At 40.0% G+C, this 14,498-nt stretch overlaps 1 protein-coding gene across 1 annotated transcript in view; it reads left to right on the forward strand.

Moving 5' to 3' along the window:
• The first annotated feature begins 1,632 nt into the window (after nt 1-1,632).
• The window catches only part of LOC307122961 (adhesion G protein-coupled receptor E3-like), a 30,265-nt gene continuing 17,399 nt past the window's right edge, over nt 1,633-14,498 (forward strand). The window contains exons 1-4 of the mRNA XM_079811309.1: nt 1,633-1,671; nt 2,218-2,286; nt 2,429-2,618; nt 11,656-11,775. Of these exons, the coding sequence (XP_079667435.1) occupies nt 2,450-2,618; nt 11,656-11,775 (289 nt within the window). The 5' untranslated portion in view covers nt 1,633-1,671; nt 2,218-2,286; nt 2,429-2,449. The remainder of the gene's footprint in view (nt 1,672-2,217; nt 2,287-2,428; nt 2,619-11,655; nt 11,776-14,498) is intronic.

Consider the following 14,498-nt stretch of genomic DNA (forward strand, 5'->3'; position numbering starts at 1 on the left):
ATAATTAAGAGATTAATTGAGTGATGATTGACCATTAGTGGTGAACACCTGATGATAATGAGCAAAATCACTGAAGGAAAGAGAAAAACACAAGAACTACGACTGACTATTAAAAATACATTAAATCTCTGAAGATCTCAGCAGAGGAGGATTAAACAACTCCACAATCAGCATTACCAGCTTCACACATTACTAACCAGACTGACTTTATTTATGTCAGACGTCTACAGAAGCTCTTATTGAGTTTGTTTTGAAAATTGTTAGTTTTTAATGTGACCATCATGGTGATCAGTGTTTTCTTTAGTTGGGCAGTTTGATGACTTTTTAATGTTAGTGTTTCTCTCAAACTGAGTTTGCTATGGCAAGAGAAAACACAATCAGATGCTGGCGGCTACTCGATGATAAGTATATGATCATTGTTCAGTCATTTAATTCATTGATCTTATGACTGAGAAGGAGCAATATACTATTAACTTTTTTTTATTGTGATTCTGGAAAAGATCCAGAACGGTTTTAAAACAGATTGTACACTAATCACATCTGACTCCTGCTATAGTAACTCACACACAGACATCAAGAATCAGCCTATGAATCTCAACAATGGTGACATGCTTCATGCCGCAACGCATTCTTGGAGCCATAGATGAGTTTTGCTTAATGCAACCAGACTGCATTGCGGCATGAAGCATGTCACCATTGTTGAGATTCATACACTGATTCTTGATGTCTGTGTGTGAGAATAGCCCGCAGGAGTTAGAAATGCTTAATGTGTACTAAACCTTTTTGATTATCGTTTAGCTTATCTGATGAAAACACTTCAGGATCTGCTGCTCTAGAGCCACAAGGTTCCTATAGCAAATAAGGCTCTATATGATGATAACACCTGAATCATCAACAAGCATCAAGTTTATCTTGCTGTTCTCACAGTAACAAACAGTTACAGACGCCAGAAAAAAAATAATGTTATTAAGTCAAGGGTCAAGAGCCCAACTAAAGTAAACGCTGATCACCATGATGGTGACTTCAAATACAACTATTATTTTCAATTAAACATCAATATCTAAACCTCAATAAGAGCTTCTGTAGATGTATAACAGACCTAAAGTAAATCTGGTTAGTAATGTGTGAAGCTGGTAATGCTGTTTGTGGAGTTGTTTAATTCTCCTCTGGTGAGATCTTCAGATATTTAATGTCTTTTTTATAGTCAGTCGTAGTTCTTGTGTTTTTCTTTTTTCTTTTTCCTTCAGTGATTCTGCTCATTATTCTGCAGGTGTCAGCACTAATGGTCAATCATCACTTAATTAATCTCTTAATTATCTCATTAACTTTAACACTGATTCATTGTTACTTTAACACTCTGTAGAGTGGGACCATCTGTGCTCTGAGCAGTGTTAATTTAACACTGGGGATTTTACTGTGTATCTATTAATATAGTTTAACACAGTGATTTCTTACTGATATTTTTATGAGTTCTGCTCCTAATGGATCAACATCATAACAGTGTTCAAAATTAATAAAACAGTATAAAAGTATATGAGGACTTTATGAGGTTATTTTCCAAAGTTTTGTCTGATCCTGATGAATTTTCATTCGCAGCTGTATTGTATTATTGACTTCATGTTGATTTCTGTCATTGCAGGTATAAATATAACACTGCTGGAAAGATGCACCGTGAGTTGAGTGTCTGAAACTGAAGTTTTAGAGTTTTAGGGTTGGACTCACAGCTCAATAGCCATGTTTCCATCCACATATTTTATGCACATTTTGAGATATTGCATTGTGAGATTGGATAACTGGACTAATCAATCTCATCATACCATCTAAAATTTTGTTTTAGTTATTCCGAAATCAAATCAAAATCAAAATGATTTGGTATAATAATCTCCCAGACTCACTGGAATGGAAATTGTGATATTTTATGCAATATTCCACCCCATTATTTTTGTCTTTTTTTGTTGCTCAAGTTAAATTCACAACTTTAGATTGTAAACAGCTAATTATTCCGGCTGGTCTGGTACAATTCCAAAGAGAAGTGCAATAAAAGTAGCAACTGTTATGTGAAATATGACTGTGCTTTCCTAGATTTTTGTTGTGTGTATAACATCACTGAACCTTCACAGTGGCCTTCAGTGCAGTATCAATACATGTTTGGTTCTCTGTTAATATTGAAAACATGATCAAAATCAACAAATACTGCTTTCACAATTGTGATTTCAGGATCATAGCTGCTTCCAAAATCTTCTTGAGCAGATAGAGAACATCACATCTCAAGTGCTCTCTGTGACTGTAAGTCTTCAAGAGAAAAATGATAATCAAATATTTGTCAGTTCCATAATGTAGATAATAGGTGATTGACATTATTACCAGTGCTGTCTTACTGGCTCTGTTGATATTTACTCTGACTCTGTTTATCTGATCATTAAACCAGAATGTGACCAACATTTTGACTATGGCCTTCAAAGCTTCAGAGAAGATTTTCGAGTCATCATCATCATTCAGCCCAGCTGAACTCGCCTCCTATGGAAACCTTGTGTTGAAAATCAGCGAGAAACTCATTTCTACATTGGTGAAGCCGACAGACACGAGAGACAATGTCAGTTTTAATCTTTCCGCTGTAGGTGAGTGGAGAAACTATTATTATTGATGATGAAGAATATATATGATATCAGGGAGTTTATATAGTCTAGAGAGCAGCGGTGGATCACAGGTGACAGACGGAAACAATAATTAATGCAGCTACAGCAAAATATTATTGTGGAGAGTTATAAATGTTTTAAAAGAGAGCACAAAACACTGTCATTAACCTTTTGTTGTTGATGTCAATAGTCAGTATTTTGGTGCAAATTAATTCATAATTTGGTAGAAGCTCGTCAAATTAGACAGAAGCCAGATGGGCAGGATGTGTCCTGAAAAACATAAAAAAAATTACATTTAAAGACATTTTGGACATTTGGATTTGGAAACAAAACCAGTTGGGAACTGAAGTACTTGAGTACTGTAAGATCTAACCTTTGACCTCCTGACCTAACAGTTAATAGTGTGTTCAGATGATGATTGAATGATTTTAAAGGGTAACTAAATCCTAAACCAACTTTTTTTTGTTAATAATCTGCAAGACTGGGGCTTTATTAATGCTGTTCATTGATTCAAGTAAATGTTTTGACATTTGGGTATAAAGTGTTGTAATTCTACAATATATGGTGTAAAAATATCTGAGTGCTGCCCTCTTAAGGTTGAACGGTGGCTACTGCAGTTGAATTTTCCTATTGGACGTTGTAGGTCATCGTGATGTATGATGGTTCTTCCAACAGCTCACTACCCACCCCCTGGCACAAGCTCACCATGCCCGCATTGGTCACATGAGAACGGCTTCACTCCAGTGTGAACTCTCATGTTACATGAAGTAGAAACATTATGAATGAAACTTATTTGACACTTTATCGACATTCTAAAGAAGAAAATGTGGTTAAATAATGCAGTTGTCAGTACACGTCAGGCTTTTCTTGCAATATTTTTGCTGCTCGTCATTTGTACAGATAATTTTCATAAATGAGACGCGCTTTCAAACCCTGACAGTACGCAAGTGCACAGTAAATTCCCTGGTGTTGAATTAACACCGCTCTGTGTTCATATGGGAACCACCAGCAGGTGTTAAAGTAACACTGAAGCAGTGTTAGAGTTAATAAGATACTTAAGTGATTAATTGAGTGATGATTGTTTGATTATTGAAGACACCTGATGATAATGAGCAGAATCACTGAAGGAAAGAGAAACACAAGGCATATATAGTCTAACTTTTATTTGAGGAAATCTGTTTATTATAAGCTATTAGGTTTAAACTTATTTTCCTGCACTGCCTATTGATTAAGTTAATTTGAATGAAAATACATTGCATGTATCTGATCTATTTTTAGTGGCATTCAGTATAAGGATTTTACCATTCTCTCTTGCGCTGCTGTTTTGCTAGCATCGTCAGAATCAGGAGTTAATGCAGTTTTCGTCAGTGGCTTGAATTGATAAGGCTTTGGCCCTGTGTGTTCAGGTGAAGGTTGGGGAGAAAAGTCTTCTACTTCAAATGACAGCTTTGTTGCAAAGCTTCAATCATTCACTCCAATCAATCTTCATCTTTGTGAGTCAGACAGATGTCAATCAATCCATCACTGTGGGTGTCAGAAGGTGTACGCCCCCCACTCAGCCCTTCTGTCGCCGCTGGGCTCTGCCCACTTTTCCAGCATTTATCAAATACTGCCAGTGGGTGGAGTTAGGCTCTGAGCTGGGGTTAAGTTATCTTTTAAATGCATGATGAGACCAAAACATTTTTATTTAGTGTGTTATTTAGACACAAATAGACATCAAGAATCAGTGTATGAATCTCAGCAATGGTGACAATCAAAAGCTTCATGCTGCAGTGCATGCTGGGTACCTAGTCTTTGTGCAGTGAATGCACCTTGACCTAACATTGTGGCCATAGTTTGAGCACACAGTGAGGGCACTGTGAGGTTACACTTTTAACTGTGACCTTGGCCCTCATTTATCAATCTTGCGTAGAAACGGGTGTATATGTTGGCGTAAGATTATGCTTACACTCCTCTCACCGCCTGATTTATGAAGCTGTGCGCACCTCTGAAATCCAGGTGTACGCAAAACCTGCCCTTGATAAATGCCGCGGCTGAAAACGATCGTCATTAGAATAACACGCCCCTATATATTCAAGTCTCTGCCTCCCCCACGCCCTCATTTTACGCCATGGACACACGGAAGACAGCAAAGAAGCGGAACTTCGAGAAGGGGCTCGCTGCAGCCTGCGGTGGATGTCCAACCCGGCCCACATCCAAGTGTGACGTCAGAGGCCAGGCCAATGCCGCCCTGCAGCCGATTTTTAAGATTTTATTGGTCATATCAATCACAGTAGAGACTGCCTCTACACCAAACACTGATCCCTAAACCTAACCGTCACTGTAACGAATTAAGTACTGATTGCCTACACCAAACTCTTTTCCCTAAACCTAACCGTCACTGTAACGAATTAAGTACTGATTGCCTACACCAAACTCTTTTCCCTAAACCTAACCGTCACTGTAACGAATTAAGTACTGATTGCCTACACCAAACTCTTTTCCCTAAACCTACCCGTCACTGTAACGAATTAAGTACTGATTGCCTACACCAAACACTGATCTCTAATGCTGCGTTCACACCAAACGCGAATTGAGCGTCAAAATCGCGTCTACCGCGTCTAGTTTCACGCGCGTACATTTTGAATGCATTCGCGCGTCAGCAGAGAATTGGACGCGCGTAGAAATCGAGCGCTGGAAGCGAAATTGACGCGCGTTCAAGGCACTCCAGGAGAAATATGTCATAAAACACCACTCTGCCTCTTTTCATTTTCATTAAACATATATATTAAGCATTAATAGCCACACAAATGTGGTCCAGGCAACTCCTACATCATCTTCAGTACATGTATATTTAAATATCCTTAAAATATAAAGTTATTAAACTTCTCTTTGCCCTCAGTCAAAACGATTTGGCAGACAACAAATTATAGATTCATGAGAGCAAAGCTCGGCCGTAAGATCTACACAAAACGAACCACTACAGGACATCAGAGCCAGCGGCAGACGCCAGAAGGACTGGCCGAGGAAAGGCTGCCTTCGCCGGGGTTATGAGCAGTGATTGCCCGGTGATCGCCTGGATCTCACAACTCCAAAAACACAAGATTATTTTTTTTAAATAGGCGCTCTCTTTATAAATAAACCACAGATTTGAGCTTTAAACAACTACATTCCCACCTGAAAACGTCTTAAAACTACATTTTGTGACACAATACTACTGTTTTTAATTTATGCAGGGTTTCTCATACACGTCACTTTACCACGTGACAGCAGCGAGCAGGCTCCTGATTGGTTAACGCGGCGCGAATTGACGCCAAAGTTCAAATTTTTCAACTCGGGCGTCAGACGCGAATTCGCTTCAAACGCGTGAATGCACAAAAGCACCATTCGCGTGTAACGCGCGTATCGCGCAAGACGCTCAATTCGCGTCCAATTCGCGCCATTCGCGCGAACTGGACGCGCGAATGAAGCGGATTCGCGTCCTTCGCGCCGCGCGTAACGCGCCTTCCGCGCCGCGGGACCTCCAGACGCGCGTCAACGCGCCTTTCCATTGACTTAACATTGAAATCACTCGCGCCTGACGCTCAATTCGCGTTTGGTGTGAACGCAGCATAAACCTACCCGTAACTGTAACCAATGAAATTAGCTGCAGGGCGGGAGTTCTGACGTCACACTTGGATGTGGGCAGAGTTGGATATCCACCGCAGGCTGCAGCGAGCCCTACTTGGAAACTTCAGCGACGTGGAGATTGAGACCATCACCAGGGAAGTGGAAAAAACCCCAAATTGTTTTATTTGGGAGTTTAAAGAGTGGGATTAAAGGCGCCCACAAAAAGGTGTACGGTGGAAATCCAGTTTAAATAGCTGTTTGGATGAGAAACCTATCACAATTCATTATTTTACAGCACGTTTTTTGAAATAATTTGCATTTAATTTCGTATCACGTCACATGTATTGGGGTGTACAATAGTGATGATGATGTGATGTGGAGTACCATACATTCACATTAATAATCGCATGACAATTTGTAAGATTCTTATTATTATTATTATGATTTGTATTATTAATGACGCTTATTGTTATTTAGAAGAAGAATGTCGTTATTATTATTATTTATTTTATTATTATTTAAAAGAAGAAGAATGTCATTTTTATTATTTTGTCAGTCTGAATTATTTTCAGTCCCAGTCCGTGCGCAGCTGCCAGGCCTGAAACGTCAGGTAAAGCGCACAGGCTCGCAACTGGAGGAATACATATGCCTACAAATCAAATGCTTTGGTAAAGTCACACAAATTAAACATTGAAGTCCATGTTGCACACAAATAAACACTGAAGTTTATAATTACTATATCCCTATTCGCACGGGATTAGTAGCCTATTATGTGGGGATCTCTGGTGATTTGTAATAATTGCAGAGAATGTCTGTGATCTTAATCCCGTGCGAATCGGCCATGTCTGTAATATGTAAAGTAAATATTCCCCCGCAAATTACCTACCATATTTCGCCAAACACCGCTCCCGTGATAACAGTCCCGTGCGCATCGGCATCTCTGGGATTTGGCCGGGATTAGGTGGATCGTATATAATTTTTACAAGGTTTTTGTGTCCTGTGCGCATTTCTATCTTTATCTTTCACGAAGAATGTAGCTAGGCTGCATATAATGCGTACCATTATGAATTCCGTGCGGCCGCGCGGATTACTTTCACTTTAGAATGAGCACCAATTTGGGAGTAAATTGCTTGAATGGTGTGTTTAATATTATTCTTAATGAAAAACACAAAAACAGAACAGTACAATGACAACTCGCTTAAATGGATACTTTTACATTTAGCTTTGAAACTGAATCTTCCGTCGTATATTGTTATTGTATTAATTGCTCAGTTACGTTTTTAATTGCGTCTGTTCTCTAACTGAACGAAATTGTATTACTATAAAACAATCAAAATGATATCAAAACGACTGTTTATAATTTCATACAGCTATATCTATAACGAAAAAACATTTTCAAGTCTTTACATCATATCCGGGAGATTAGTCAGTAAATTCGAGTAAAATCACAGCTTATCCCGTGCGAATGCGCCACGCAAAACTCAGATGTGGGGGAGTAATTTCTAAATCACACGAGGTCCCCAGATAATAGCGTACTTATCCCGTGTGAATAGGGCTTTAGTTGTTGTTGTTGTTTTTTTACAGTGGGTCATAATATAGCATTTCGTTTTCAGTGCGTTTTGTGGTGTAAGGAATTGTTTTTCTGCGCATTTTCGCACTAACTCAAAAGGTCGTGCGTACACCACCTCCTGAGCTGGCGTAGGATTTGAGCATGCCGTACGCCAACGTCCATGTTGATAAATCTCAAAGTCACCGTGGTTTTGGGTGTACGCCAGGTGTACGCTGGAAATTTTGTGTACGCACTTTTGATAAATGAGGGCCATTGTGACCACATCACGGGTATCCTGGGAGGATGTTGAGATCACTGGGAGATCAAATTGTTGACTGGGACATATACACATACATACATTATTCCGAGATACATAGATTAATCAGCTATTGGCCTCAGAATGATCAGTTATTTAGGTAATTAAATGATTGTCACTATTAAAACATAACCAACACCTGAGTTTATGCATTCGAAAGTCTACTAGATGATTTGTCCGGACTGTGAGACCACACACCTGTCGATTGTAGTAACATTTTCACAGTGAGATGAGATCCCACATCGACTTACAAGATCAAATGTGACGAGAAGAAAAACAAATGGAGGACGATTGATGTTGTCAGCTGGTTCTCCTGGCATGAGTTTTGTAAGCAAAAAGCAAAAAGAACATGGGTGATCTTGTTTGATATTTATGGTTTGGGATCATGTGTGGCTCTGACGTGATTGGGAGCAGTAAAATAACCCTAATGACACCTCAAAAATGAGGATAAATTTTTGGACAAAAAGTCATTTGTGACAAGCCTCAAATCGGGCCATACCCCCGATCACTTAGAGGTGCAAATCAGGCATAAAATCTTCAAGTGTGTGGTCAGCCTAAGATTGTAACTGAAGTCAGTTAGGAATGGTTAGGGGCAGAGGTGGAAAGTCCAGGGGTCAGAAAGGACAAGTCCTGCCATATTTGTATTCCACTCATGAACTCAGTCAGCTGATTTCACTAATTAATTCTACCTCCTGGCTGAAAAACTGTGCTATTAGCAAATCCAGGTGTTTGGAACAAAATAGAGAGCATGACTTTCTATTTTCTGAACCTGGACTTTCCACCTCTGGTCACAATTCAAAGTCTCTGCTGCCCTGTGGTGGACAACTTGAGACACTGACAATCAGGTCATGTTGTGACTCGGGACTGCCCAGCCAGCACAGTCATGTGTGGCCCAGATGGGTTGACCTTGGCTGTCTAATTGGGGCCCAGACAGTTTTGTCCTCAGTTTCCATGGAGGTCCCACATGGGTTAGCCCAGAGGAAATACAACCCCAAATCAGATAAAGTTGGGACAGTATGGAAAACGCAAAAAAAAAAAAAAGATAAGTGATTTCTAAATTTACTTTGACTTGTATTTCATTGCAGACAATGTGAACACAAAATATTTCATGTTTTGTCTGGTCAACTTCATGTAATTTGTAAATATGCATCCTTTCCTGTCAATCAGACCTGCAACACATTTCAAAAAAAGTTGGGACAGTAAAGCATTTACCACTTTGTAATGTTGCCATTCCTTTTCACAACACTTAAAAGACGTTTAGGGACTGAAGACACCAAGTGATGAAGTGTTTCAGGTGTAATTTTGTCCCATTCTTCCTGCAAACAAGTCTTAAGGTGGGCAACAGTACGGGGTCTTCGTTGTCACATTTTGCGCTTCAAAATGCGCCACACATTCTCTATTGGAGACAGGTCGGGACTGCAGGCAGGCCAGTCAAGTACCCGTACCCTTTTCCTCCGCAGCCAGGACTTTGTAATGTGTGCAGGATGTGGTTTTGCATTGTGTTGTTGAATTATGCATGGACGTCCCTGGAAAAGATGTCTTCTTGAAGGCAGCATATTATGCTCCAAAATCTCTATGTACTTTTCAGCATTAATGGTGCCTTCACAGAAGTGCAAGTTACCTTTGCCAAAGGCCCTGACACAACCCCATACCATGACAGACCCTGGCTTTTGGACTTGTTGCTGGTAACAGTCTGGATGATCCTTTTCTTCTTTGGTCCGGAGCACACAGCGTCCATTCCTCCCAAAAAATACCTCAAATACTGATTCATCTGACCACAGTACATGTTTCCACTGTGTGATGGTCCATCCCAGATGCCTCCGAGCCCATTTGTGGATGTAACTACGTATTGTGGTACTTGACAAAGGTTTGCCAAAGTAGTCCTGAGCCCATGTGGTGATATCGCTTATAGATGAATGACGATTCTGGATGCAGTGCCGCCTGAGGGATCGGAGATCACGGTTGTTCAGCTTAGGCTTGCGCCCTTGTCCTTTACACACTGAAAGTCCTCCAGATTCCTTGAATCTTTTAATTATGTTATGCACTGTTGAATGTGAAATGTCCAAATCTCTTCCTATCTTTCTTTGAGGAACATTGTTTTTAAACATTTCAATAATTTTCTCACGTATTTGTTGGCAAACTGGCGATCCTCGGCCCATCTTTGCTCCTAAAGGATTAGACCTTTCTTGGATGCTGCTTTTGTACCAAATCATAATTACAATCACCTGTTGACATCACCTGTTTCAAATCACATCATTATTTAACCATTTTACCTCATTACTAGCCCTAAATTGCTCCTGTCCCAACTTTTTTTAAAATGTGTTGCAGGTCTGATTGACAGGAAAGGATGCATATTTACAAATGACATGAAGTTGACCAGACAAAACATGAAATATTTTGTGTTCATATTGTCTGCAATGAAATACAAGTCAAAGTAAATGTAGAAATCACTTCTTTTTTTTATTTGCGTTTTCCATACTGTCCCAACTTTTTCTGATTACTGATACTTTTGATAACACTGAATCAGTGTTGGAGTTAATGAGACAATTAAGTGATTAATTGAGTGATGATTTAGCATTTGTGATGAACACCTGATGATAACAAGCAAAATCACTGGAGGACAGAGAAACAAGAACTACAACTGACTTCAGCCACAGCCTTAGATTAAATCAACTGAAGATAAAAGAAGACATTACATCTCTGAAGATCTCAGCGGAGGAGGATTAAACAACTCCACAAACAGCATTACCAGCTTCACACATTACACACCAGACTGACTTTATTTCTGTTAGACGTCTACAGACGCTCTTATTGAGAATCAACAAAAGTTTCGATTTTGATGATTTATTGAAAAAATAAGTTTAGTTTAGATCATTATGGTGATCAGTGTTTTCTTTAGTTGGGCTCTTGACCCTTGACTTTTTAAGATCATTTTTTGTCTGGATGTTTATGACGTGAACAGCAAGAGAAAATATGATCAGTTGAAGTTGGCTCATTGATAAGAATATAATCATGTTGTGGCTTAATTCACTGATCTTATGTCTGACTTTTATATGGGTGATGTTTGTTATTAATTTCTGTTTGATTATTGTTGTGATTCTACAGCAAGAGAAATGATCAGAATGCATTGTACACTAAACATTTTGAACGCTTGATGTCTGTGTGTTTAATCCCTTAACTGATGTACGTGAGGATTACATCTGAATCATCAACAAATAGCCAAAATCATCCGATCATCTCTTGCTGTTCTCGCCATAACAAACACACTTACAGCAACTAGAGGAAATCTGATCAAGTCAAGGGTCAAGAGCCCAACTAAATCAAACACAAAACTACTATTTTCAATAAAACATCAACATCTAAACATCTGTTCATTCTCAATAAGAGCTTCTGTAGACGTGTAAGAGAAATAAAGCCAATCTTGTTAGTAATGTGTGAAGCTGGTGATGCTGTTTGTGGAGTTGTTTAATCCTCTTCTGCTGAGATCTTCAGAGATTTAATAATACAAATATAAATATTGTCAATTATTTAATATGACACATAACTAAATGTTTGTTTTTAATCAGAGGGTCAAGTCTTCATGGTTGGACGAAAGATCACCTTAGATAAAATCCCTCGACTTGACACAACAAATTCTTCTGTGGACATTGATCTCATTGGGATCGCCAAGAACAACAATGAAACAAGTATGTGAAATATTTTAGTTTGATTTAATTAAAAAAGAAGTCAAAGAAAGAGACATCATACCACAAAACGTCTCGGTTACATATGTAACCCTCGTTCCCTGAAGGAGGGAACGGAGACGTACGTCGGAACTCACCGACGAATTGGGATCTGTTTTCAGAGACCAATCTACTTCGAGTGATTAACCCTTAATCGTCCCTTGGGGTCCAGCTGACCCCAATGGACTTTCCCTCCATTTCGTAAGTTTTCCCTTCATCTCAGGGCCATGAGACTCTGTGACTTTTCCTACATAATCTATCTAAACATGCACAAAATATGGGCTTGATTTGGTTGTTCTAAAGGTGTGTAAAAAAAATTGACTGTTTAAGTCCCTCGGGGTCAGATTGACCCCACATTGAAAATGAATGGGAAAGTGTAAAAAATACAAAAAAAATCACTTTTTTTGTCAAAAAAAATTAACTAAATCCAGTATAAATCTGAAAATTTCCACATTTATATCAAGGTCTGGTCCTAGAGCATAAACACAAAGTAGAACGAACTTTCTATCTCATACACACACACGTTCACACACACGTTCACACACACACAAACACACACGTGTGTGACTGCAACAGAGTATTTTTATTGAAATTGGCAAATAAAATCAACAAAACTGGCATAAATCTGAAAGATTTTCATACATAAATGAAGTACTAATACTAGAGCACAAATGCAACATGGAACAAGCATGTTCACTCACACACACACACACACACACACACACACACACAAACACAAACACAGGTGTCTGGAGCATTTTTTTGGATTTTGACAATGAATGGGAAAATGTAAAAAATGCTTTTTTTTCACTTTGTTTGTAAAAAAAAAAAAAACTAAATCCAGTATAAATCTGAAAATGTCTACATTTATATCAAGATCTGGTCCTAGAGCATAAACACAAAGTGGAACGAACTTTCTGTCTCATGCAAACATGCACAAACACACACACACACACACACAAACACACACACACACACACACATGTGTATGACTGCAACAGAGAGCATTTTTATAGAAACTGGCAAATAAAATCAACAAAACTGGCATAAATCTGAAAAAATTCCATACATAAATGAAGGACAAATACTAGAGCACAAATGCAACATGGAACAATCATGAGAAAGAGAGGGAAAAGGGCAAATAAAAGAAAGATGAAAGGAAGCTTAACTTTTGCATAACTTCCCTATGGACCTCTAGTGGATAATGTGGTCATTGCACTCTCTTTCTCTTTAACTATAATTCCTAAAGTTTTTCCACAAACCTACAGATGGCGGTATTCTATCCCTAACACATAGAGCAATGTCCAAAAACGATTTATATTTATTTAAGATCATCATTCAAGTGATTTTTTCATAAAAAAATTAATTTTAATGAGCCAATTTAAGACATAGTTAAGTATTTTTGCAGTATATAGGTAAAAAACTACCAAATACCCACAAAAACACAGCTTAAATGTATAGTTGAGAAGTAAATAAAAAAAATGATATATAGTTTTCCATGTAAAAAAATTATATTTCCTTATGCAATCGCTCTGTAAAGGTCTGGGGTCTATCTGACCCCAAGGGACTCAAACGTAAACCCTACTTGAGGGACGATTAAGGGTTAAAAACAAGCCAATGGACATTGGCATGCGGTTCACTCATTCCACATACCCGCCCGCTGCGCGGGTATAAATACGGAAGTGGAATACCGCATCATTACTTTTCAACTAAGGAGCCGAGATAAGTGACTCGGGCCTTCAGCTGAAACACAGCACCTGGCGACGGGACGTACGGCTCCGTTCCCTCCTTCAGGGAATGAGGGTTACATACGTAACCGAGACGTTCCCTTTCAGTCGGTCACGTTCGACGTACGTCGGAACTGACCAACGAATTGGGATCCCTACCAACACACCAGGGATACTGGCCCTTCCAGCGCCCTGCCTGAGCTCGCTGGACCACTCCTATGTTGGAGTGGGAGTCAAGGCTCCCGGCAGGGAAGGACAGTCCCTGCTGTTCCTGTAAGACCCACTCAGCGTGACTTCTGGATAATGCTGGGAAAGCATGCCCGTCTCGAGGAGATGGCACGCTGCGGAGCCACATCCTTCAATGGAAGGAGAGGTGGCGAAATACACATAAGGACTAACCTATCAAGGTAGTGCTACCTACGGCAGTCTCTGGGGTGGATCCAACCTGGTCTCAGGGGGGAAGAACACGCCCAGAGATGACAGAGCGAACTCTGTCAAGGGAAAGACACGGGGCTAGCCAAGTAGGGTAGCTGATACCGTGGAGAATACACATATGGGGTAGCCATTAGGGGACCGCTACATATGGAACCCAGCCTACACACACGTTCCACAAGCATACTGGTGCAGGCCTGGTGTCAGACGGCCGCAACGTCTGACACCGAAGGGGTGGCGGAGGAACTCACAGGGTTAGCCGTTTCCGGGGAACTCAACTGGAGCAAAATAGACGCACGTATCCGGCCCAGAGGGTGGGAGTGGGATTGCAAGCCGACACTAGAAAGGGTACTTAGCGCTACTGGCCACTGGGGGCGAGGATGCGGGAAGATACCGGCTCTACACAGAGGCTATAAAATCTAGCGAAAGTGTTAGGTGTCGCCCAGCCCGCAGCTCTACAATATCCTTCAGCGAGGCGCCTCAAGCCAATGCCCAGGAGGAAGCTACACTCCTTGTGGAGTGCGCTCG

Source organism: Gobio gobio (genome assembly GCF_949357685.1).
Source record: "Gobio gobio genome assembly, chromosome: 3".
Classification (NCBI taxonomy): Eukaryota; Metazoa; Chordata; class Actinopteri; order Cypriniformes; family Gobionidae; genus Gobio; species Gobio gobio.